Source organism: Hevea brasiliensis, chromosome 6, assembly GCF_030052815.1.
Source record: "Hevea brasiliensis isolate MT/VB/25A 57/8 chromosome 6, ASM3005281v1, whole genome shotgun sequence".
Taxonomy (NCBI): Eukaryota; Viridiplantae; Streptophyta; class Magnoliopsida; order Malpighiales; family Euphorbiaceae; genus Hevea; species Hevea brasiliensis.
This window is the reverse complement of record NC_079498.1, coordinates 21,575,826-21,602,118: the sequence shown is the minus strand read 5'-3', so window position 1 is coordinate 21,602,118 and position 26,293 is coordinate 21,575,826. Positions and strand designations below refer to the sequence as shown.

The window sequence follows — 26,293 nt, the reverse complement described above, 5'->3', positions numbered from 1 at the left end:
AATTACTTGCCTTATTAGAATTTTCTTATTTTCCCATTTTAAATTGCTATATCTTTTACTTTACTTTTTTAACACACCTTATTGATAGCCCAAATAATCATAGCTTATAGTTTGGTACTCAAACAACAAATCCCTATAGAATGATATCTTTTCTTTATTACTTGAATGATCCATATACTTGTAGAGTACGAATTAAGTTTTTGACGCTGTTGCCAGGGATTTGAATTTGTTTGATATTAGTCAAATGATTGTTTGGTTAATTTGGGCATTTTATTTTTATTTTTAATTTTTCTTTACTATCTTACTTTGAGATTTTATTTATTTAGTTTTTCAGGTACTTATCTTTTATATAAAAAGAACAAAAAGTGAGGAAATTAATTTAATTTTTGATCCTAAAATTGAGAAGATAGCTAAGGCTTTGAAAGCAGAATCTAAAAGAAGAAAAGCTGAACTTAGGATTCAAAGATAACAAGAACAACTTCAAGAGCAACAAGTGATAGAAGTTATGGCAAACAACAACAACAATAACAACAACAGATCAGTTAAGTATCATGCTTTTCATAGTTTGAAGATTTTAGACCAAGTATTACAAGGCCTAGAGTGGAAGTAAACAACTTTGAGTTGAAGCTCTCATTTTGTCAAATGGTTTAATAATCACAGTTTGGGGGAGGTCCCACTGAGAGTCCACATGTGCACCTTGCACTTTTTCTTGAGATTAGTGACATGCTGAAGATAAATGGAGTGTCAAATGATGCCATTTAGTTGAGATTATTTCCTTTTTCCTTGAAAGATCATGCTAGGGAGTGATTGCATTCATTACCTCTGGGGTCTGTAACTACTTGGGATGAGTTGTCATAAGCTTTAGCTCAATACTTTCCTCCTAGAAAGACTATAAAATTGAGGAATGAATTAACTTCTTTTAGACTAAGGGATAATGAGAGTCTCTATGAAGCATGAGAGAGATATAAGGATCTTCAAAGGAGATGTCCACATTATGGAATCCCTAAATGGATGCTAGTTTAGCATTTTTACAATGGTGTTTCTCTAGCTATCAAAAGTATAATTGATGCATCTTCAGGAGGTAATCTTATAGAGAAGTCAGAAGATTAAGCTTATTCAGCACTGGATAAAATTGCTTACAACAATTATCAATAGAGCTGTGAAAGGAATAAAATGAAGAAGTCATTAAGTAGTGTTTATGAGTTAGATGCCATGAGTATGTTCAAAGCCAAATTTGATGCTTTGATAAGAAAAATGGATAAGTTAAGCATGAAGGTTGATGCTTTAATTAGAGGAACTAGTCATACAGAAGATATTGGTGCAGGAAATGAGAATTTTATTAATGATTTTCCTTCCTATGGACAAGAGTTTAGAAAAAAGTAAGTTGATTTTATTGGGAATTACAATCAGAAGCGACTTGGTAATCCTTATTCTACTACATATAATTCGACATGGAGGAACCACCCCAACTTTTCTTGGGGAGGTCGATAAGGACAATAGCAACAGAATTATCAACAACCTCCTAATTTTTAACAACAGCAGAATTTTCAGCAAAATAGAGTACCACCTAGATTTCCACCATAAAGGAATCAAAATGCACCTGTTCCACAACCACTAATTCAGTCTTCAGACTAAGATTCAGTTTTGAAGTCTATGACAGAGAATTTCTTATCTGCTCAACAAAAATAAGGAGAAATGATTTAACAATTAACTTTAAGGATAGATCAACTCACTACTCATAACAGGATATCAGAAAATCAAATAGGTCAGTAAGTGAGTTCTTATAGTAAAGCATAAGGGAAACTCCCAAGCCAACCAGAGAATCCTAGAGAACATTGCAAAGCAATTATTCTAAGAAGTGGGAAAGTTGTGGGAGAAGAAAAAAAAAGATGAAGTAGAAGAGGAAAAGAAGAAAGAAGATGAAAACAAGAATAAATCTACTTCAAAGAATGATGAAGTTAATGAGGAAGTAAGTAAAAAGAAAGAAGTTGAAGAGAAGTATGTGCCACCACCACCATACAAGCCACCATTGCCATATCCTCAGAGGTTTCAGAAAGTAAATCTAGATAAGCAGTTTGGGAAATTTTTGAAAGTTTTGAAGAAGTTATATATCAACATTCCATTTACAGATACAATTTCTCAAATGCACTCATATGCTAAGTTTCTGAAGGAAATTTTATCCAATAAAAGGAAGCTAGAAGATTATGAAATTGTGGCAATAATAGAGGAGTGTAGTGCTCTAATGCAACATAAACTCCCTCCGAAATTGAAGGATCTAGGAAGTTTTTCTATTCCTTGCCACATTGGAGATACTAGCATTGACAAAGCATTGTGTGATCTTGGAGCTAGTGTGAGCTTGATGCCACTATCCATATGTGGGAAGTTGAAGGTTGGAGAATTAAGGCTAATAACAATTTCTTTGTAACTAGCTGATCTCTCTATCAAATATCCAGTGGGAATTTTAGAGAATGTTCCCTTAACAGTTGGAAAATTTATTATTCCTGTGGACTTTGTGGTTCTTGAAATAGAAAAGGATGTTCACATTCCTATCATTTTAGGAAGGCCATTCTTAGCCACAACTGGTGCTATCATTGATGTAAAGAATGGTAGATTGACACTAAAAGTTAGAGAAGAAGAGGTGGAATTCAATATGAATCAAGTTTTGAAGAAACATCATAAAGTTGATCCTTGTTTAAGGGCAAATGTCATTGATGAGATTGCGAAAGAAGAATTTAGGAAAAGATATCCTAAAGACCCTTTGGAGAATTATTTAGTTCAAGTAAGACAACAAAAGATGAAAATCCTAAAGTTATAGCTTTTGCTCAAATTTTGGAAGCTACTCAAGCAGTTATAGGAGATCAAGTTTTACAAGTTGAAGAGTTGAATCATGAAGTTTCACAACCACCTTTGTTAGAAGAGAATGGAAGAACCATAAGTAGACCTCAAACTACTTCCATCTACACTAAGGTATCCTTTTCTTAGACCTAATTCTACATATCTTGTCATCATTAGTATAAGCTTGAGTGATGTATAAGTAGAGAAGTTGTTAAGAGAGTTGAGAGCATATAGGAAAGTCATTGGTTACACCATTGATGATATCAAGGGTATAAGCCCTACACTGTACATGCATAGAATTCTTTTAGAAGATAATTTTAAAGCCACCATAGAACATCAAAGAAAGTTGAATCCTAATATGAAAGAGGTGGTGAATAAGAAAGTTTTGAAATTGCTTGATGCTGGGATCATTTATCCCATTTCTGACAGTAGTTGGGTTAGCCCAGTTCATGTAGTCCCTAAGAAAGGAGGTGTGACTTTTGTGAAAAATGAAAATAATGAGTTGATACGAACTAGAATAGTCACAAGATGGAGGGTGTATATAGATTATAGGAAGCTTAACAGTGCCACTAGGAAATATCATTTTCTCTTGCCTTTTATTATTCATGTGTTAAAGAGGTTAGCAAAACATTCATATTTTTGTTATTTGGATGGGTATTCTTGGTTTTTCCAAATCCCAATACATCTTAATGAGAAAACCACATTTACATGTCCATATGGTACATTTGCATATAGAAGGATGCATTTTGGCCTTTTAATGCACCAGCCACTTTTTAGCGATGTATGATGGCCATTTTCTCTTATTTTATTGAGGAAATTATGGAAGTTTTTATCGATGATTTTTCTGTATATGATTTTTCTTTTGATGATTATCTATCTAACCTCTCTAAAGTTCTTAAAAGATGTGAAGAAACAGATTTGGTGTTAAATTGGGAAAAATATCATTTCATGGTGCAAGAAGGCATTGTTCTTGGACATTTGGTGTTAAATTGAGGAATTGAAGTGGATAAAGCTAAGATAGAAGTAATTCAGAAGATGCCTCCACCAACTTTAATAAAGGGAATCAAAAGTTTTCCTGGTAATGTTGGTTTCTACTGGCAATTTATAAAGGATTTTTCAAAAATTACTAAACCTCTTACTAATTTGTTAAATCATGATGTTCCTTTTAATTTTGACCAAGCTTGTCTTGATTCTTTTAATTGGTTAAAGGAAGCTCTAACAACAGCACCTTTTATGCAACCTTTGGATTGGTCACTTCCATTTAAGGTTATGTGTGATGCTAGTGACTTTGCTGTGGGAGTTGTGCTTGGCAAAAAAAGGATAAGAGGTCTTATGCAATATACTATGCTAGTAAAACTTTGGATGATGCTCAAGTGAACTATGTCACTGCTGAGAAGAAATTTTTAGCTATGGTATTTATCGTGGATAAGTTTAGGTCATATTTGGTTGGATGAAAAGCGATTGTCTATACAGACCATATTTCCATAAGATTTTTATTGAATAAAAAGGAAGCAAAGCCAAGATTGATAAGATGGGTTTTATTGCTTCAGGAGTTTGATTTAGAAATAAAAGATAAGAAAGGAGCTGAGAATGTTTTTACAGACCATTTATCAAGGATTAAGCTTGAGAGTCAAGATGGAATTGAAGAGGAATTGCCAATTGATGAGTTTTTCTCAAATGAGAAATTGTTGGTTGTTGTTGATGCATTACCATGGTTTGCAGATTTTGTCAATTACTTGTCATGTGGAGTTCTCCCACTAGATTTAAGCTATCAACAGAGGAAGAAATTTTTGCATGATGTGAAATTCTACACATGGGAGAATCCATTGTTATTTAAGAGATGTAATGATGGCCTAGTTGGAAGATGTGTACCTAAAGAAGAAATAGAAAACATTTTAGAGCATTGTCATTCTTTAGACTATGGAGGTCATTTTAGTGTGGATAGAATAGTGGCTAAGGTACTTCAAGCTCGATTTTATTGGCCACATATGTTCAAAATTGTGAGGAATTTATTTTGAGATGTGATAGATGCCAGAGAGTGGGGAATATTTCAAGGAGAAATGAAATGCCACAATAAGGAATTTTGGACATTGAGTTATTTGATGTTTGGGGCTTAGATTTCATAGGACCATTCCCATCATCTTTTGGGAATAAATATATTTTGATAGGTGTGGGTTATGTGTCAAAATGGGTTAAGGCAATTGCTTCCCCTATAGCTGATGCAAGGGTAGTAATGAAGTTTCTGAAGAAGTTTTTTTTCACTAGACTTGGAGCACCAAGAGCTATAATTAGTGATGGTGGATCTCATTTTTGTAATAAACAGTTTGAAAATATTTTGAAGAAATATGGTGTTACTCATAAGGTAGCTACACCTTACCATCCTCAGACCAGTGGGCAAGTTGAAGTATCTAATAAGGAATTAAAGAGAATTTTGGAGAAAATTATTAATCATTGAAGGAAGGATTGGTCATTGAGATTAGATAATGCATTATGGGCATACAGGACAGGTTATAAACACCCATTGAATCTACACCTTTTAGGTTAGTATATGGGAAATCATGTCATTTGCCGGTTAAGCTGGAACACAAAGAATATTGGGCAATCCAAACTTTGAATTTTGATTTAAAAAGTGCTAGAGAGAAAAGATTACTTTAATTAAATGAACTTAAAGAGATAAGGTTGGATGCCTATGAGAATGCTAGGATTTATAAAGAGAGGACTAAATTTTGGCATGATAAGTATATTAAAAGGAAGGAGTTTAAAGAGGGTAACTTGGTTTTATTGTATAATTCTAGACTTAGGCACTTTCCTGGAAAGTTGAAATCAAGATGGTTTGGTCCTTTCAAGGTTGTGAAAGTTTATCCCTATGGAGCTGTGGATATTTGAAGTGAAAATTCTGGACTTTTTAAAGTTAATGGTCAAAGGCTCAAGATTTATGTCACAGGACAGCCAATTAAGAAGGGAACAAGTTGTTTCCTTGATGATCCACCATTCTACTGAGTTAAGAAGAGTTAAACTAATGATTTAAAATTAGCGCTCTTTGGCAGGCATCCCAAAATTTTTCTTATTATAATTATTTTACATTTCTTTTTTTTTATACCCCATTTGAAGTCAAATTTGACATAAAATTCCTTTTTGCAGGTTAATGGTGAATTTTAGGCAAATGTGTATGTTGGATTGAGGAAATATATGTTTGGGAAGTTTCTGAGCTTTATATTTGTTTGCTATGTTGCATGTTGTTTCTAATAAGTCAAATCTGAATTAATTTGAGTTTCATGTCTATTGCAGCAACAAGGTAATGTGGAAAGTTAAAGCTATTTCAAAAATTTTGAGGAAATTGGTGAGGAAAAGTATGAAATTTCATGGTAAATAGTAACAATATGTTTTTTATTTTAATTTTTGGTAATTAATTTTTGATGTATTGCACTGAGATTGAGATATTTGCAATTGAATATTTTCTGAAATCTTTATGCCAAAACTTTGCAGTGTTTTTGACATGTGAACAATATCTGTGGCAGAATTTTTATTCATACTTTATGTATTTTCAATGCTATGTTTGGGGTTGATGGTGGTGTGATTGTTAATGTGAATATCAGTTAAGTAATATTTTAGTTTGTGTTTGGTGGATTGATGAATTCTAATTGTTTTTAGTGATTAATCAAATTTTAATTTGGGTTTTAAGTGAAATTTTTGTGTTAAATTGTTTCTTGGGATAGGTTTAAGAGTGTTTAGGATCATGCTTTTGGGTTATAAATCAGGTCATTTAACACTAGGTTCAACAAGATGCATGCTGGGGGTAGTGTTACTATTAGAACATGTTTTCAGTGCTTTAAATTATTAAAAATGTAAAACCTGTCAAGAGTTTCAGTAGGTCTCACATGCCTCATGTAAAACTTCTAAGATCACCTAAGGCATGTTATTTTTCCCTTTATTCCCACATGCCTCATGTCACTCCTTTTTTTTTACTTAATCACATGAGGCATGTTACCCTACAATTATTCCCACCTGCCTCATGTTAAGCCTTGAGAATCCCATCACTTAAACCCTTACCCTTATCACTTTTATTTTATTTCACTCTTCAAGTTGTATGAGCCAAGCTTCATTGTTCCTCCTATGGTGCATACCAAACAAGTCTCTACCCACATACCCAAACACCAAGCCCTTCGAATGGCTAGGGCTAGTGGTTCTTCAACCCCAACACCAACTTTCACACCACCTCGTGCCTCAGCTAAAGTTCCCATTTTGACCCCAAATCCCTAATCTGTAATACCCCTATACTAAGCAGTCTATATATTTTACTGTTTCGGTGACTAGTGTCTGTTCGGATAGTTAGGACGTTTAGAACTATATCTGTGTCACCCAGAAAAGCCCTGAATAAAAATTAATAGCAATTATATGAAGGTAAAATGGAAATAAAGAAAACAAAGCATAATGGGTTAAATGAGCTGAGGCCACAGTGATGGGTGATCGAATCGGGAAGTAACTATGAGCTCAGTTGTAACCCTATTTTTGAGTGGGACCCTGTGGCACCCTAGGCCTAGGGATAATTGTGAAGCTAGGGGAAATGTGAAAACCACAGACAAGAATGGAGAACAAGCTCAAATAATTGAATTAGGATTCAGGAAACAATCTAGTGTTATTGGAAAAACGGATCAGACCGGTAAGGAGCAATTTGGTCAATTCACCCTTAGAGGTGACTTTTGGCCTAAATGTCCAATAAAATGTAGGAAATTAAAATTGTAAAAAATATATTCAAATTGAAGAGGTGAGTGGAAGAAAAGAAAACAAAAGAAAAGAAATTCAAAAAGTAAAAAGGATTTATGACCTCATGCTTAGGGAGACATGACACAATAAAGAATTTTTATTTAATTAAATTAATTTTGGGATAATCACTAATTAAAAAGAGATAAAAATTAAAAGAAAACAAAAAAAAAAAAGTCTTCTTCTTCCTTGACCCATGCCGCCCCACTCTCTCTCATCTCTCTCTCATTTCTTTCACAATCCTCCATTGAAGCTCACCTCCAAGCTCTTGTAAACCCTAGTTTTAGCCATAATTTTCCTAACTTCCTTAAGTAAACCTTGCTTTTGGACTTTGGTAGGGCTATTGGCAACAAAAAAAAGAAGAAATAAAGGAGATTTGAAGAATTAGAAAATTCACAATTTGAGGTATATATGAATTAGTTTAAATTCTTGAAAGATTATTTGAAACCTAGTTGAGATGCATGGGAATTGTGAAGACAATAAAGAAAATTTTGTGGGAATTGATGAGTAGGAAATTCGGCCAACATAAGGGAATTATTGCTTGATGGAATTGAATGAAATTGAACATGTAATTGAGCTTAGGTGAGTAAGTTGATGTAATTGGTATGCTTGAATTTGCATGAAATAAGCAATTGGTGAATTAGGATTCTTGACAATTGGAAATTTGAGAGAAAATTTGGAAATTTGGTGAATTAATGTCAATTGACATAATTAATGCTTAAATTGGTCAATTGGTATGCTTAGGAGTGTGATTGAATGGATGGAATGGACTTGAGTTGTGAATGTGGTAATGTCCAACTCTGGACAGCTTGACCATTGCCCATTCAAATGGTCATAATTGGAATTCTGTTGCTCCAATTGGTGTGAGGCAAATTGAAGATGAAAATTAAGACCCAAAGATACAATTTTCATGTAGAAACCTTGCCCTAAAACAGACCACAAGTTGGTCTAAAATTTGGTTAAATCCGGATTTGGTACCCTGTTACTGGGCAAAACTGACCATATGAACAGTACATATTCAAATGGTCATAACTTTGTATAGAAAGGTCCAAATGACCTAATTTTTGAACCATTGGAAAGATAAGACATATTAGAACAACTTTAATGAAGAACACAATCCCAAATTCTGACTATAACCAAATCAAATTGCGAACCAAACTTGGATCACCAAATCTCCTAGAACCTAAAATTGCCCAGAATTCTAGAATTGACCAATCCGGCCAGCCTTAGTAAAAATGGCATAACTTGAGCTACGAAACTCCAAATGGAGTAATTCAAAAATGGAATTAAAGTTAAGACATTAAGGAACAACTTTGATGAAGGGAAATTGGCCAAATTTCCACTGTAGAAGGTTCAATGGAACAGTAGAACCAAGTGACTCAAAACTGAAATTTTGGAATTTCACTTAGGAAGTTTGGGATTTCAATTGGCAATCAATGCCAACACAAAAGTAACAAAAAATGTGGTATGTGGGAGTAATTAGAACTAATATACCTATTAAGTATGAAAAAGTCAATAGTTTAGCCAATTGGTCAAATGAATAGTAACTACAAATGCACCTAATGCAAAAGATTCAAATTTATAAATCTGATTGGGGTAGATTAGGTCTACAAAATTTAGATGTTGGATTACTTATTAGAAATGAGTTGAATGAGTATTGAAACACTTTAAATTGTGTGTTTCAGTAGAAAAAGAAACTGGGAAGAATAAGCAAACAGTGAGTCAAGGCGAAGAGGCGACTCATTAGAGGTTTGTGCACAACAATTAACTTCTATTTTATTTTCGATTTGAATTTTTAATTGTATGAATTGTGAAATTATTTATGACTTTATGGATATTGAATACTCTAGTTGACAAAGAATTATATGTTGTTGGCCCAAATTTTGGGAAATTATTTTGAATGAAATAAGAATGTAAATTGATTGATGTTTTTTATGCTTGGGAAATTGTTAAAATAGTTTGAAACCACAGTTGTCATGACTATATGTGTGAATTCCTCACTTGTTTGCTTAGTGGGATGAATTGGTTTTGTATTCCCTCTCTGGCTGAAGTGTTGAGGTGTGTGCCAGTTGAGGATGAATTGGATGAGTACTCATATAATTGTGCTAGCTAGCCTCGGTATTCTTCATTAGCCTTTGGCTAGTGGAATGAATTGGATATTGGACTCATGATTAAGCTGTGTTAATATACAAATTGATTAATTTTGAAAAATTGTGATTGATTATTATGTAAATTATTATTTTCTTTAAGTTGTGCACCACTGAGTCTTTGGCTCAGCGATAGCTTTTTATTGCTGTCGCAGGTAAATAAGTAGATAAAGCAGTAGTGTAGGCTGCTTGTGACTTGGAGTGTTCAGCATTTTGGGAGTTATCACCGAGTATATAAATTATACCCTTTTAAATTTTATTTTAATGTATATGTGTATGTACATTAGCCTTGAGCAGTTGTATAATAAACTTTAGAATTTATTTTTGATCTGTGTAAATGGTTGTAATGTAAACCTATTATTTTTCTTTAATGTAAACCTATTATTTTTCTTTAATGAAATGTTTAAGTTTCTTTTTATATTTTTTTTCAAATAATGAATTGCCTAAAATTGTGATTGTTGAAATTGAGTTATGATGAGAATATTGGAGTTTGAGACTCAAATGTATTTTGAGAGTATTTTCACAAGTTTTTGAAGAACTGTTTTCCCAAATTATAGTCGGCACTCTACCGAAATTTTTGTAAAATTTGCGGAGATTCCAAATTAATCAAAAATTTGATTCATGATTTAAACTTCAATTAAAGGGTTTTAATAATCACTAAATATTACCCACCACTTTAAAATGATAGGAAATAGGTTTAAAATTCCTAGTAGTATATTTAATGGGTTATTAGCAGGCGAAGTTTGGTAATTCATTAAGTATACTATGGAACTATGTTATGCCTTACGGAGGGGTAAGGTGTGACATAATCTCTCGATACAAACCCTAATCCTCCACCTCGCCAATCTTCTCCTTCCACCCCTGTCCTCAATAATACAGTTAACCAACCCACACCCTCCTCTCAGAAACAAACCAAATCTGCCCCTTCCACTATGTATGAGTCGCAAAAACGGAAACGGTCAATCTCTAGCCCCCCTACTCCATCGAAATAGCCTAGGGTTGTTTCCTCACAACCTATTAGTGCTAGGACTCGCTCTGCTGCACATGGTCCCATTTCTCCTCAAGTTTCTTCTGCTCCAATTAGGGTTCAATCACCTCTACACCAATTTCCAACAATATCTCAATATGCTTCAATTGTTCCTTTGTCTGCTTAGAAGGTAAATTCATCTTATCATGGACTTTTAGAGATGATAATATGAGGACAAATTATAAGACATTTTCTAAGAAGAAAATTGTAGCCACCAAGTATATTATTGAACACAGCCTTAGGGAAATAGGGCTTTATAACTCTATTTGTGAATATTTGGAAAATATAGGCTATAATGACTTTGTTAAAATTCAAGAGCTGCCTTTAAGGAATTGACATTTGAATTTTTGAGCTCATTGAAATTAAATTTCCAACCAAAGAACAACAACCACAAGGATAATATATATTATAGATGTTTAGGTCAGGAAAGGGAAATCAAAATTGCTCAATTGAATGCCCTATTTTGTAACACCCCTATGTTCGATAGTGCGTTCTACTGTTCCGGTGACCAGTGCTGTCCGGACAACTAGGATGCCTAGAACTACACTTCGTTATGAGTGAGGAGACATAAAATAATGAAATACAAGAAGAGAAAATACAAGAAAAACAAAGGAAAAATAATAGCAAAGAAATGTAACCAAGTTAAGCGAGCCGGGAACCCTAGCGATGGGTGACCGCACCGGGAAGTCACGGCGTGGACCGTTGACTAGCCCTGGACTGCGAGAAACCCTGGAAAATATTTTTAGGACTTAAATAGACTCTTATTGAAGTATAAATATCATTAGAAATATCAAAGAAAAATTAAATAATTAGTACAAAGAAAAGTGAGAAATCAAAAAATAGACAAAACCCGGTGTTACCGAAAAATCGGGAAAGCAACCCGAACAGGGGCATTATGGTCATTTGACATCCCAAATTGTCTTTTGACCTAAATGTCCATTAAAAATAAATAATATTACACTTAGAAAATAAAATGAAAAATTAATTTGGGGGTACCTAATGTAAATAGCCAAAAGTGGAGTGAAAATTGTGTAAATAACACATTTAACATATAAAATGGTTTAATTGAAGTAAGTGGACCACTATAGAATAAATTAAAAGCTAAATGGGGCAGGTGTAAGTCCATTACACAATCTGCACTTCATCTTCTCCAAATCCTCTCATCCATGCCGAATTGAGAAGATTGGAAAACTCCATTGCCGTTTTGCCTTCAAGCTCCATTAACCTCTTCATTTCACCTCTAAAAACTTAGGTTTCTTCATTAAGTTTTATCCCCACATCATAAGGAAGAGTTTGATAGCAAAATCAAGAAGTTTAGTGAAGGTTTAGCAAGTCCCAACAATAGGTAAGCTTGAGTTTTTGAATATTGCTTTGTTAAACTTTGTATACATGTTATGGGTGTGTGCTTTGTGAAGGAATTTTTAAGTTTTGAGGAGTTCTTGACATATCTAATTTTGGACAGCCATGGAGTTGTATATTTGATGATTTATTCTTACATATGTTTGATGGGAATTCATGTTGAATAGGGTGATTTAATGTCCTAGTAAGTTATTTCCATATGTAATGGTAATTGTGCATTTGAAATTGAAGTGGAGGAAATTATGTGAAACTTTGGCAAGGTGGAGCATTTTGGCAGCCTTGAGACTCCATGATGAATGTATGAATTCATGAAGATATTGGAAGAATTATGACATTGAGGATTGATGGATATGTATATAAATTAGTTGTGGAAATTGTATGAAATAATGAGTAGTGTTTATGTGAATATGTTGTTGTATTTGGATTTTATGAATTAGAGTTTTATTTGGTGTGTTAAGGATGTTTGTAATCTGCCCAAAGTGACTTTAAAGTGAAGTGGTATATGGTTTTGGTAATGTACCAAAACAGAATTGGGTTGAGAAGTGGATTTGTAGCAAGGTAAATGTGTAATGAATAGATGTTTAGGCAATGTAATTAAGGGCAGTGTGCATTTTAGCCTATAACTCTAAATGTGTAACTCCAATTGGTATGAGACCAATTGGAGGTGAAACTAGGCACAAAATGTGCCAACTTTCATTAAGAAAGCATACCAAAATTCTGCTTGCAAGGTGACATGAAAAATGACCAATTCGGATTAAGTGCAAATGAGGCTTGAAAACTGACCATTTGGGCAGCAGTTAGTGTTTAGGCCATAACTCACTCAAAACAGGTCCAATTGACCTGAAATTTTAACCATGAATAGTTAAGACCCATACCTACAAGTCTTATGAAGACACCAAAGCCCAGAAATGACCATAAGCAAGTCAAACAGCTTGCACAAGTTCGGGTCCAAAAACTGGCCGAACCAAAGTTGACCAAAGTGACCTAAAATGACCTAATTTGATGCCATTTGACCAGCAATAGTAAAATGACCATAACTTGGTCTACATAACTCGGAATGACCTGAAATTTTGCCCCGCGTGCAATAAGACATAGATCTACAAGTTTGTAGTTTTGACCGAAACCCGAAAACCGAGGGAACTAGGTCGTCCGGCTAGGTCAAACTAGTATCCCGGAATCCAGCAATTTGCAATAAAATGCAGTATACACGGAACTGAAATTGGTAACACGTACCAACCCTAACATACTATCGAATGTGACATATTAATGGCACTAAAACCTAAATTACCTAGAACGCATCGAGGGTCGACACATTAGGTTGACTAAGTAAATATTTGAATTCAGTGAATTACTTATCGAACATTATCGTTAGAGACAATTTAATTTAGTACTGAAACACTTCAAATTGTGTTTCTCAGTTAATAAAGACTCAGGGAAAGGGAAGGAAACACTGAGTCCAGACCAGGAGACAGTCATCAGAGGTTTGTGCACAACAGCTATTTCTTTTGAATTTTTCAATTGAAATAAATATTGACTATTTGTATATCATTGTTTTTAATTGTGGAAATGTGTTTGATGGATACTTATTGATTGAAAAACATTGTGAATGGTTTGAAACTATGAAAAATTGTTTGAATGATGTTGATGGATACTTATTGATTGAAAAGCAATGGAAATGGTTTGAAACCACAACTATCATGTATATTGATTGTATTCCTCGCTAGCTTGACTAGTGGGACGAATTGAATTCCCTCTTTGGCTGAAGTGTTGAGGTGTGTGCCTGTTGAGGACGAATTGGATGAGTACTCATATTTTTGCTAGCTAGCTATGTTATTCCTCATTAGTCACTGACTTTTGGGACGAATTGAATACCTCATTAGCCATCGGCTTTTGGGACGAATTGAACTTGGAACATGATTAAGCTGTGTGTGATTTATTGATATGTATTGTGAGATTGTGAAATGAATTTAAACTCTTATTGACATATACTGTCTTTTGAATTCAACCATGATCTGACTTATTGAAATTTATTGTGATATTGAGAAATGGAGTTTAAATTCTTGTTGACAATTATTGTCTTGAAATTAATTATGGTTTTAAGTATCCACTATTTATTTAACTTATGAATTGTGATTTAAAATTGTATTCGGTTATTGTTGTGCACCACTGAGACATTGTCTCAGCGATAGCTTTTTTATTGCTATCGCAGGTAGACAGACAGACAGGGCAGCAGACTAGGCTGCTAGTACCTCCAGCGAGAGATTTTCGGGTATAATGAGTATACCAACATTTTGCATTTTGTACTGTAATGTATATTCACTGTATGTATATTTTGTTCTTGGTTTGAGCAGTTGTAAATTCAAATTGTACATTGAAGTTGTAAAATAATTATGAGTTGTTTTGGCTTGTAAAAATTGTATTATATTTCTTGTATCTCAGTTTTTGAAAAATCACTGCAGATTTGAGTTGAGAAACATGTTGTGTTGAGAAATATGTTGGAGTGCTTTTTACAGGCTTTCTGAAGAACTGTTTTATCCAAAATACAGATGGCACTCTGCCAAAATTTTTACAGAAATTCCAAATAAGTCAAATGTGTTAGTTCCACCACTTCAGTTCAAAAAGGTTTTTAACACCTGTAAATAGTGCTCACCGCTGTAAAAGAAGTAAGAAAAGTTTTTAAAATCCCTTGTAGTGTATTTAATGGGTTATCAGTAGACGGAGTTGGTAATTCATTAGGTATACTACGGGATCATGTTATGCCTTACAGAGGGGTAGGGTGTGACATGTTTTAGTGGTATCAGAGCATAGTTTTTAACTTCTGTTTTCACCTGTTATTTGAATATTCTTTCTTCATAGTACAACTGCTCAATATCATTGTTTGATACATACAGTACATTACATTATAAATATGCACTAACGGGAGAAAATCTCCTTGTGTTATTTGTTCAGGAGATCTAAAATCCTAGCATTGACTATGGAAGAGGGTGATCGTTCAGTCGATCAATCTATTGAGGCTGAGGTGCAAGGGGATGCCCCAGGCCTACATAATGTCAGTGGTTCAAAGAAGACACCCCTGCAGATCGCAGATTTCCTACTCGATTCGCTCGTGAGATGGTGCAATGTTCCAACAAATGGCTGGTAATGTGCCTACTCAAGTCCCAATACAGACACCAGTGGTACAACCACAGTCTCCTACTAGGTAGTATGACAAATTGATGAAATATGGGGCTATAGAGTTCAAGGGGACAGTAGATCCTCTAGAGGCTGAACAGTGGTTAGAGAGGATGGATAGGGTATTCAAGAAACTGCATTGTCTGAGAGGAGCTCGATTTGAATACTCAGATCTTTGCTCTGAGGGGATGCTTATGACTGGTGGAAAACCATTCCTCTGATCACAGTAGAACTGTAGTGCTAACATGGAATGACTTTCTCAGGGAATTCAGACAGAAATATGTCCCTGATGCTTATGTAGACCAGAAGTTACAAGAATTCTTAAGTCTGAAACAGGGGAACAGATCAGTGGCTGAGTATGAAAGAGAATTTTCCCTCCTGAGCCATTATGTAGTAAGTTTACTTTCTACCAGCAGGGAGAGATGCAAGAGGTTTGAAATTGGCTTGAAGCCCAGTATCAGATTACAAGTAGTCGGATTCAAACACACTAACTTCCTTGAACTTGTTTCTCAAGCCCTAGAGTTGGAAAGAATTGAGTCTGAAGCTGCTCCTGAGAAAAAGAGATTAGAGAAGACAGAGAAAGAGGAAAAATCAGTAGAACAGAGTTCCAGTGCTCCTACTGGAAAGAGGAAGAACTATGGGGGACATGGCAGAGGTGGCAAGAAGTCTGGTAGGGGAAGATATTCAGGACAAAGACCTCCACTATCTGGTCAGCAGAGTACCAGAGGTTCCTACCCTCCCCACCAATGTGAAACTTGTGGAAGAAATCATGGTGGGATATGCTACAAGGCTATTGGAGCCTGTTATAACTGTGGAGGCACAGGACACTTTGCCAAGGACTGCACCAGTAGTCGCAGAGTTGGACCACCTCCTACTACTGCAGAAGGGTCAGTTCAGAGCACTGTCACTAGAAGCTCACAACCACCCAGCAGAGGTAGAGGCAGAAGTAGAGGTAGCCCAGCAGGCAGCCAAGGTACAGTGAAACATTCAGAGCAAGACAGTGCTCCGGTCAGAGTCTATGCAATGAGACAGAGGGAAGAGGCCGAGACATCTGATGTTGTGGCTGGTACCTTCTCAACTTTTAATCAAGATGTGTTTGTGCTATTTGATCCAGGTTCTACACATTCTTATGTGAGTGCTAGCATCATCGATTGCATTGCTGTTCCATGTACAAAAATGGACTTTGAGGTGCTAGTAACAAGTCCGCTAGGACAGGAGGTCAGGGTTAATAGAATGTATAGAGATTGTCCTTTGGTGATCCAAGGACACACTTTCCTGTCTGATTTCATTAAAATGCCCTTCAGAGATTATGATATCATCTTGGGCATGGATTGGTTAGCTAGGCATCATGCCATGATTGACTGTAGGCTGAAAACAGTCACTTTTGGTCTCCTCGATGCTGATGTGGCAATACAAGGGGAGAGGCAGCTATTGCCATCAAACATCATTTCGGCTGCACTAGCCAGAAAAATGATCAGAAAGGGGTGTGAAGCATAGTTGGCACATGTGATAGACACCCAAGTGGGGAGTCCAGCATTGAAAGACATCCCTACAGTACATGACTTTCCAGATGTGTTTCCTGATGAATTGCCAGGATTATCTCCATAACACCATACAGAATGGCACCAGCAGAGTTGAAGGAGTTGAAGATACAGTTGCAAGAATTACTTGAAAAGGGCTTCATCCGCCCTAGTGTGTCACCTTGGGGAGCACCAGTGTTGTTTGTTAAGAAGAAGGATGGTACTCTCCGCTTATGCATTGACTACCGGCAGTTGAATAAGGTGACAATAAAGAACAGATATCCATTGCCTCGCATTGATGATCTGTTTGATCAATTGAAGGGTGCAGCTATATTCTCCAAAATTGACTTCTTTATGCAGTTATTATCGATTGAAGGTGCAAGAGCGAGTATTCCAAAAGCGCTTTGAACTCGGTATGGCCACTATGAGTTTCTAGTAATGCCATTCGGGTTAACAAATGCTCCAGCTGCTTTTATGGATCTGATGAACACTATCTTCAGACCATATCTTGATCAATTTGTGGTGGTGTTTATTGATGACATTTTGATATATTCAAGGAATGTAGAGGAGCATGATAGACATTTGCGGATTGTACTGCAGATTTTAAGGGAGAAACAGCTATACGCCAAATTGTCAAAGTGTGAATTTTGGCTGAAAGAAATCTCCTTTTTGGGACATGTTGTGTCAGCTGAAGGGATCAAGGTAGATTCCAGCAAGGTATAAGCTATCCTTAATTGGAAGCCACCCAGGAACATCACAGAAATTCGCAGTTTTCTGGGTTTAGCTGGATATTACCGTCGGTTTGTGAAAGGGTTCTCTATGTTATCTTCTCCACTGACCAAGCTACTTCGAAAAGATGTAAAATTTCAGTGGACTGATAAATGCCAGCAAAGTTTTGATGAGTTGAAGAGGTGTTTAACTGAAGCTCCAGTTCTCACTTTACCTACTCCGGGTAAAGAATACACAGTTTATAGTGATGCTTCTCACAATGGGTTAGGCTGTGTACTGATGCAAGATCGGAATGTCATTGCTTATGATCTGGAGTTAGCAGCTATTGTTTTTGCTCTGAAGATCTGGAGACACTATTTGTATGGGGAGAAATGCTACATTTACACAGATCACAAGAGCTTGAAGTACTTGGGCACCCAGAAGGAATTGAATTTGAGGCAGAGGAGATGGTTAGAACTCATTAAAGACTATGATTGCTTAATAGACTATCAGCCAGGGAAAGCAAATGTGGTGGCTGACGCCTTAAGTCGCAAGACTATGGCAAGTCTCAGAGTTTCTCCTTTGTCCATGGTATATGAATTGAAAGCACAGCATGCCAGTTTAGAGATTGATGATGAGGGACATACAGTAGTTGCATGGCATGTACAGCCAGTGTTGATTGATCAGATCAGAATGGCTGCTCAGAATGATGATAAATATCAAAAGCTACTGAAAGAAGTCCAGCAGGGCAAGAAACCTGAATTCTCTGTAAGAGATGATGGTTTATTATTACATCAGGGTAGAATGTGCATTCCTAGTGATGTGGAATTGAGACAAATCATTATGAAGGAAGCACATGAGTCTCCTTTTGCTATGCACCCTGGTGGAACTAAAATGTACAGAGGGCTGAAAGAACATTACTGGTGGATGGGTATGAAGAGAGATATAGCTGAATTTGTTTCCAAATGCCTAACTTGTCAGTAAGTAAAGGCAGAACATCAAGTTCCAGCTGGTTTGTTACATCCTTTGTCAGTACCAGAGTGGAAATGGGAACGAATAACTATGGATTTTGTTACAGGACTTCCAAGGACACAGAGTAGTCATGATGCAATATGGGTTATAGTTGACAGATTGACCAAGTCTGCTCACTTTTTGCCCATTTGGATGGACTATAGCACGAAAGATTGGCCAGATTGTACATATATGAGATTGTAAAATTGCATGGAGTGCCAGTATCAATTGTGTCTGACAGAGATCCTAGGTTCACTTCTAGATTCTGGGGTAGTCTTCAGAGAGCCCTAGGAACTAGATTGAACTTCAGCACAGCATTCCACCCACAGACAAATGGCCAGTCTGAAAGGGTTATTCAGATATTGGAGGATATGCTACGGGCTTGTTAGTGATTAATTTTTTTAGGGTGATTAATATTTTCTATTTTAGTGATTAATTTTTTGGTTGTTAGAACTGTTAACTATCTTTATCTATGTGTGAATGGTTGAAGTTTTACTTTTTATTTCTGAATTTTGAGTTATGTTGTTTATTGTTGCTGGTTACATTTCTTTATTGTGCTAATTCATGTTCTTTAACTTTGTAAGTTAAGATTCTTGCTAAATTGATCAATTTCTTTAATTTCAGTTTGTATTGACTATTGAATTAGCATTATTATTATTTCTATTTGATAGTCATTTAATTCTAGAAGCATTACACATTTTTGAGGATTTAACCCAAAATCATTTAGAGTGGAGAAAGCGAATCCATATAGCCGACTCCAAATTTATAGAATAAAGGCTTAGTTGAGTTGAGTTGAATTGATAGTCATTTAATTGGATTATTGAAAATATAGCAACTTCTTTTCTGTTGGATATTAAAATTCAGCATCTGAGGTAAATTCTGGACATCCAGATGCCCCATGTCAAAAATGCTTTAGTTCAACATGTCTCATACTTTTGGTTTCACATGCCTCATGTTCAAAATGCTTGTAATTAACATGCCTCATGTACATCTCCTGACTACTTAATGCTAGGCATGTTATTTTCCACATGGTAACTCTTTCTCATATTTTCCTGCTTTATATCTTTTGAGATACCATATATTTATTTAATTTACATTTTTGCCACTTCATTTAAGTCAATGAGGACATTGTCTAATTTGAGTTTGGGGAAGGGCAAAATTTTTGCAAAATTTTTAACCCTTTTTCATTTGCATTACTTAAATTGCACTTCATTTCGTTTTATTTATACTTAGTTACTTAGTTCACATATACCATACACCTATACCATGTAAATACACACACTTGTATATAGTTATCATATAGATTGCATATAATTTTATTTAATTTTTGCATTCATTTTAGGAATCATGCATTCATAAAAAAAAATAATAAATTTTTACCTAATTCTTAGAGATTGAGGATCATTTTGAAAAGCAATTGAGTTTGCCTCTAGATGGGTTTAATGGATTGAAAGTTTCGGATTGGTATAAGGTTATAAGATTCTTACCTAGGTTTATATCTTTTTAGCCAAGAGCCATCCAATTAATTACATTGAGTTTTGAGTGCTTAGAGAAAACTCTAGGGTAAGAAGTAGCTAATTGTGTCTCACTAATCCTAGAATAAGCCTTCTAGATCTTTCGAGGCAAAATCTTAGCATTCACTTGAAAGAGAAATGATTTAGGTATTCTTTGAATTTTAAACCCACATTTTAGTCTTAACTAACCTCACTTTAAAATTTCCCTTTGAAATCAATTTGAGCCTTTATTTATACCCTTTATTTCCTTGGTATCCATAATTTACCTACCATAAACCTAAACACTACCTACCCTTCATGGAAATGATTGTTTAAGTGATAGATACACTAAAAAAAATAAAAATAAAAATAAAAAATATATATAAAAAAATATAATTGAATGGGAAAAGCAACTAAAGTAAATTTGCTAGCAATCATATCATGTTATAAAAAAATTTACCACCCAAGCACACAAAGAAATGAGTTTAGGGGTGGCTTAAAAAGGGACAATTGTAGTGCAAAATTCAATGTTATTTATGTAGTCCCTAAAAGAGTTTCAAATTGGCATGCTAGCGATTGTTGATTAATTGAAAAGTTCTTCCTCCTATTTGATTATTATCGTTATCTTTAAAAAAAAAAGTGTATATTGATCTTTTAATAATTTAATTATTCTCATGCTTTGTCTCCTTTATCTTTTCTTTGTTAGCCACATTATTATCCCTTAGTCTCATTACAACCCTTAAAAGTCTTTTTGATCTCTTAATAGTGTATTGCTATATTGGTGAAGATTGAAATAGTTGGTTTGCCTATGGGATTGGCATATTAATCATCCATCTATCTATTTCCATCATCATTTAAGACACTTTAGTTTATGGATTGTTTTAAAGTTTATTTGAGCATGATTTCTCTTTGTAATTGATTGGTTTGAGTTTAATGAGATGGATAATTGACCTAAGGCTAAGCGGTGATAACTTTAGTAAGAATTGAATTTCTTATACCTTGAAGGTGGGCATATGGTTTGTTAGTGGTTAGAGGTAAGTTTGAGAGCTTGGATGAGTGATTTTCATAGATCTAAGGAGAGGTAACCCAATTGCACTTAATTGTTTTTACTTTGCTTGAGGACAAGGAAAGGTTTGAGTTTGGGGGAATTTGATAAACTCATTTTATATAGGTATTTTAGGATAGTTTTGCATCCATTTTGCCCTTTTTAATTTAGTATTTTTATGATTTCTATCTTATTTTAGTTAATTTATTAATTTTAGTTTCATTATATTTGATTTTTAGATTTTCAATGTTTTTGATATGTTTTAATATGATTTAAAGGCAAAAAGGTACATATGGAAGGAATTCAAAGTGATTTAGAAGCTTAAAGCGGTGAGAAAAATGAAGAAAATTTGCCAAAAGAAGAAGACCAGCCAAGATTTCAAGGGCCTCAACATGCCCCATGTTGAAGGGCGTGTGAAGTCAAGAGTTAGCCAGCAGAAATCAACATAAGGCATTTAGATTCAACATTGGGTAGTGTAGATAGAATTTTTGGAACCAAACTCATCAAAAGTTTTAGAAACTTTAACATACCCCATGTAGCTGATTGTGCAGAACCTAAAAACATCTCTTCAAACCAACATGAGGCATGTTGAAAATAACTGAATTCAACATGAGGCATGTTGGATGATGCTGGAAGATTTACTGACAAGAAAAAATTTTATCTTTTCACACATTTTACACCATTTGTCTTTATCCCTTTAGAGAGGGAAAAACTTTAAGAGATATATAAGCATCATATTCTCATTTTTACCATAAGAAGAAAGAGAGAGAAAATCTTCTTTGAGAGAAATTTGTGCAAAACAACATCTTTGGAGGAAGGCCACCTGCAAAGTGACGTCTCCAGCTGTTGTTCCTCAGAGATTTGATTCTTCTTCTTATGGGTTCTTTTATTTTTAGTCTTATTTTCATGTTTTCTTTCTTTATTTCATATTTTCTACTTGTAAATACAAACATGAGTGAGTAGATACTTAAGATTTCAGAGATGGGTGTAATGATTTAAGTTTTATTTGTGGATTTGGACTGGTTTTAACTGGATTTTAATATATATAAGTTTTAATTCTTATCTTGTGTGCTTATTTACATACCCATTGTTGGTACCTTTTGGGTTTTATTCATAATCTTAGATTGAAGAACTGAGAGGTAAAAATCTATGATAAATAATCAAGATAATGAACTCAATCACCTAGTATTAGAAATAACTAGTGGGTTAAGAGGAATTTCAAGTTGATTAAAGTTCTTAAAGGGTTTTGGATAATTAAACATCGCATGAGAATGAGGTTTAGTTTTCTTTAGAATACTCTTTAGTTTGCTTGAAAGAGAAATTAAAGGAAATTAGAATCAACTTCTTTCAAACTCATATTTCCCTTAAACTTGGTTTTGCCTACCCAAATCCCAATGAAATTTACTTCATGAATCTCAACTCTATAATTAACTTTGCCATTAATTAATTAAATCTTTATTTACTTGCTAGAATTCTAGTAAATTATTATAGTATTTAGAAATTTAATTACTTACCTTATTATAATTTCTTTATTTTCTCAATTTAAATTGTTACATCTTTTACTTTACTTTTTTGACACACCTTATTGATAGCTCAAATAATCATAACTTTTATAGTTTAGTACTCAAACAACAAATCCTTATGAGATGATATCTTTTTTTTACTACTTGAACGATCTGTATACTTGCAGAGTATGAACCAAAGGTGCATAATCAAATTCTCAAACCAAATCTGGGGAGTGAAGCCATCAAGTGTTGGCTCTCTAGCTTGTCCACATAAGTCCTTTGATCAAAGCACCTTGATCCAAAGAAAAACCTTTAATTCTCCTTCCTTGTAATTCGGCCGAGTTGGAAAGAAAGAAAAAGAAAAGCTTTCTTGGTTCTAAGTAATTGGAAGTAGTGAGAAACACTTTCTCAAGGTTTGATTCAAGATCAACAACACTTGTTTCTCTTGAATTTCAAGCTAGGAAGATGAGAGAATTTTTGTCTATGGAGAACGCAATGAGTCGGCCAAGATGAGTGAGAAAGGAAGACAACTTTTTTTTCCTTTAATTCAATTAATTTCTTTAATTAAAATTAAGTTTACAAGTGTCCATAAACCATTCAACCATTGAATGAGTTTTCTAATTTTAACTGGTACACTTGTCAACCTCAATCTTTAATTAAGAAATTAAATCTTGATTAATTAGTATTCATAATACTAATTAATTAACTAACTAGTTAATCATTTCTTCTTCCATATTTGATGAAGATTAATTCCATATTAATCAAATCAATTTTCTTTCTTATGCTTGATTAATCAAGTTTATATTTAAATACTTTAAATATTAACTTGATCACTTCTATTAATAAATTTAGTTTGAAGTCTTGCTATGGACTTTGCAATCTAATTGCAAACTAAATTTATTAATTCAATTAATTAATTAAATCATTTAATTAATTAATCAAATTAACTTTACTTTGATCATAATGCTCTTAGGTGTGTGACTTACTAGGTTCATTACTGATTGTCAATGAGAATAAATGAGAATAATATTAACTCCTTAATATTATTGGAACCATTCCAAACTTAAAATGAAATTCTCTTTTCATTTAAGTTCTCATAAATCATGGTTAACATCTAGCATAATGTACCATAACTACCCAATTAGTTATGAATTAATCCCTAATTCATGAACCTTGATCATATGTACCATGCACTAAAATCTCTCCATTACAAAATCCCAATTCCAGCTAGAGTCACAGTTCATGTCAAACTCTTATGCTTAGAATCATATGTCCTATTTTAATTCCAATTCTTGATTAATAAGACTTACCTGTCATCTGACTAAGTCTATATGTCCTGGCTAGGAACTTGAATTCATTAAGAACAATTTAATGGACATATGATTTTATCCCTATTTACTTAGGATAATGGATTCTATCTCGACTAACTCCTATCACCATATATAACTAGTTGGAGCCAACACATGCCCATATACTCATACATAGTACAAGTATGAAAGTAGTATCAAACTCAAATCACCTATATATAAGATAATTGTGTTATCTTAGATCAAGAGATTATATGCACTATTATGATCTAGATGACCTTATATTGACAAGAGTAAACTCCATGTACAAGTTATCTTGTGTCATTGGGTCAGCCTACTTATCTTATAACTGCCCATCCTGTTTGTCATATGGTATGAGACTCACCATTCCATCCCATCAGTATCTCATACTAATCCATGGAAACAAACATAAGAGACAATCTTTACGGATAAGTCATACCTAATGAAGTATCCTAGATTGTGAATTGAAATTTATAATACTTATACTAGAATGTTCTGTCACTCATATTCTTAACAACTTAAGAATAGAACATCTAACAAGATATTAAAGGACATTCTCAATTAAATTCAAACCATTCAAATTTAAAAGAAAATTATAATTGCCATTAATGGGAAATGAATGTGTACAAGATACAATACAATGATATGCTCTAGGGCATACCACTAACAATAGTTCCTATGTGTGATATGTTAACTAACAACCTATGTGAATGTTTCAATAGATACATTTTGAATAGTAGGAATAAAGCAATCATAACAATGCTTGAGATGATAAGGACCAAGCTGATGACCAGGCTATCTAAGAAAAGGGAGATGATACAAAAAGTAGGTGGTGAAATATGTCCAAAAATACAAAAAAAAAAAAAATTTGAATGAGATGAAACAACTTTCTATTCTTTTCACTCCCAAGTTTTTTGGTGGTCCTGAAGTGCAAGTTTTGGAGCTGGCTATCAATTTATAGTTAATGTGGTTACTAGGACATGCACCTAGAGGAGATGGGATTTGAATGGAATTCCATGTGCACATGCAGGTGTTGTATTTTTTTGGAAATAATGAAGCACCTGAGAGATATGTCAATGAATGGTATTCAATCAAGACTTATTTGAAGATATATAGTCATGTTATAAACCCTATTAATGGACATGAAGTGTGGCCAAAAGCCTTTACACACAATATCATCATTCCTAATAGCCCAATTCAGAAACAAAGAGAGGTCGAAAACATATGGCTAAAAGGAAAGAGGCTAAAGAACTAGAGAGGGCAGTAGCACAAGGTAGGTTAAGTATGAAAGGCAAGGTGGCCATAAGGTGTCAAATCTGTGGAGCCATAGGGCACAATAGAAGGTTCCAAGTCATAACTCCTACTTCTGATGCAAATCCTAACAATCCAAATTCTGAGGTAGCTCCTACTATAAGTAAATTATTCAGTCATCAATATTTTATCATTATTTTTTAATTATATCTAATTAACCCTTTATTTTATGTAGAAAAAAAAGGGAAAAAGATTGTAGATATCAACTTGGTATTATATGTATTACAGTGTTTATTTGTTCTATTTAATTGTATCTTATATAGATTATAATAATGAATGTTGGTTGTAGGGATCTAAAAATGGTCAACCCTCTGCATCCATTAAAATTGCCACTGGATCATAGTTGAACCATCCATACACAGTTCAATGCATGATGGATGTACCAAGTTATAATAAAAAATACTTATTCTTTTGTCCTTTTAGGTTTTCCATAGTCAGAATAAAGCAATGTACCAAGTTCATATGGGCAATCCACAATGGCAGTACATGGTCAAAGAAAGAACAAGCAGACTGCAAAAAGCAAAACATTTTGCAAATCAAGTATGGCAATGGGAAAGAACCAGAAAAAGAAAAAGCCTTAGAAATGAATGTTTTGGCAAGGAAATGATGATAATTTTGTTATTTTGGAAATACATATGTGGTGAAGAATTTGTACATATGCATGGTAATTTTGGGTTGTATTAATTGTTCACATGAGACAATAGATGGGTTATATAGTTCAAAATACATATATGGTTAGGTTTAATGTTTTATATTAGGATGGGGGGGGGGGGGGGTGTGGGGTAATATTTTGGGTACCTATGATTTGTGCTTAATTAGGTCATGCTTCATTAGTGAAACTTTATACTATGTTGTTTCAACTTTGAAGCATGATGTACACATCTTTTCCAAGGGTTGGGGCGTACATGATTTGTGCTTAATTAGGTCATGCTTCATTAGTGAAACTTTATACTATGTTGTTTCAACTTTGAAGCATGATGTACACATCTTTTCCAAGTAAGTGGAATTATTTAAGTTAAATACAATCTTCTTCTTAAGGATGTGTTATTAACAATCTATATATATATATATA

The 26,293-nt window shown here is 34.2% G+C and overlaps 1 protein-coding gene and 1 non-coding gene across 2 annotated transcripts; one reads left to right on the top strand and one right to left on the bottom strand.

Annotated features, from left to right (window-relative positions):
• Window positions 1-894: 894 nt before the first annotated feature.
• LOC131181082 (small nucleolar RNA R71) lies at window positions 895-1,001 on the bottom strand. The gene has a single exon (XR_009149709.1). It is a non-coding gene; the product is annotated as a small nucleolar RNA R71 (small nucleolar RNA).
• Window positions 1,002-2,143: 1,142 nt separating this feature from the next.
• LOC131180602 (uncharacterized) lies at window positions 2,144-5,994 on the top strand. Its single transcript, XM_058147949.1, has 5 exons — window positions 2,144-2,389; window positions 2,534-2,779; window positions 4,155-4,247; window positions 4,386-4,793; window positions 5,977-5,994. The coding sequence occupies exons 1-5, from the start codon at window positions 2,144-2,146 to the stop codon at window positions 5,992-5,994; spliced, it is 1,011 nt and encodes a 336-aa protein (XP_058003932.1).
• The last annotated feature ends 20,299 nt before the right edge of the window (window positions 5,995-26,293 follow it).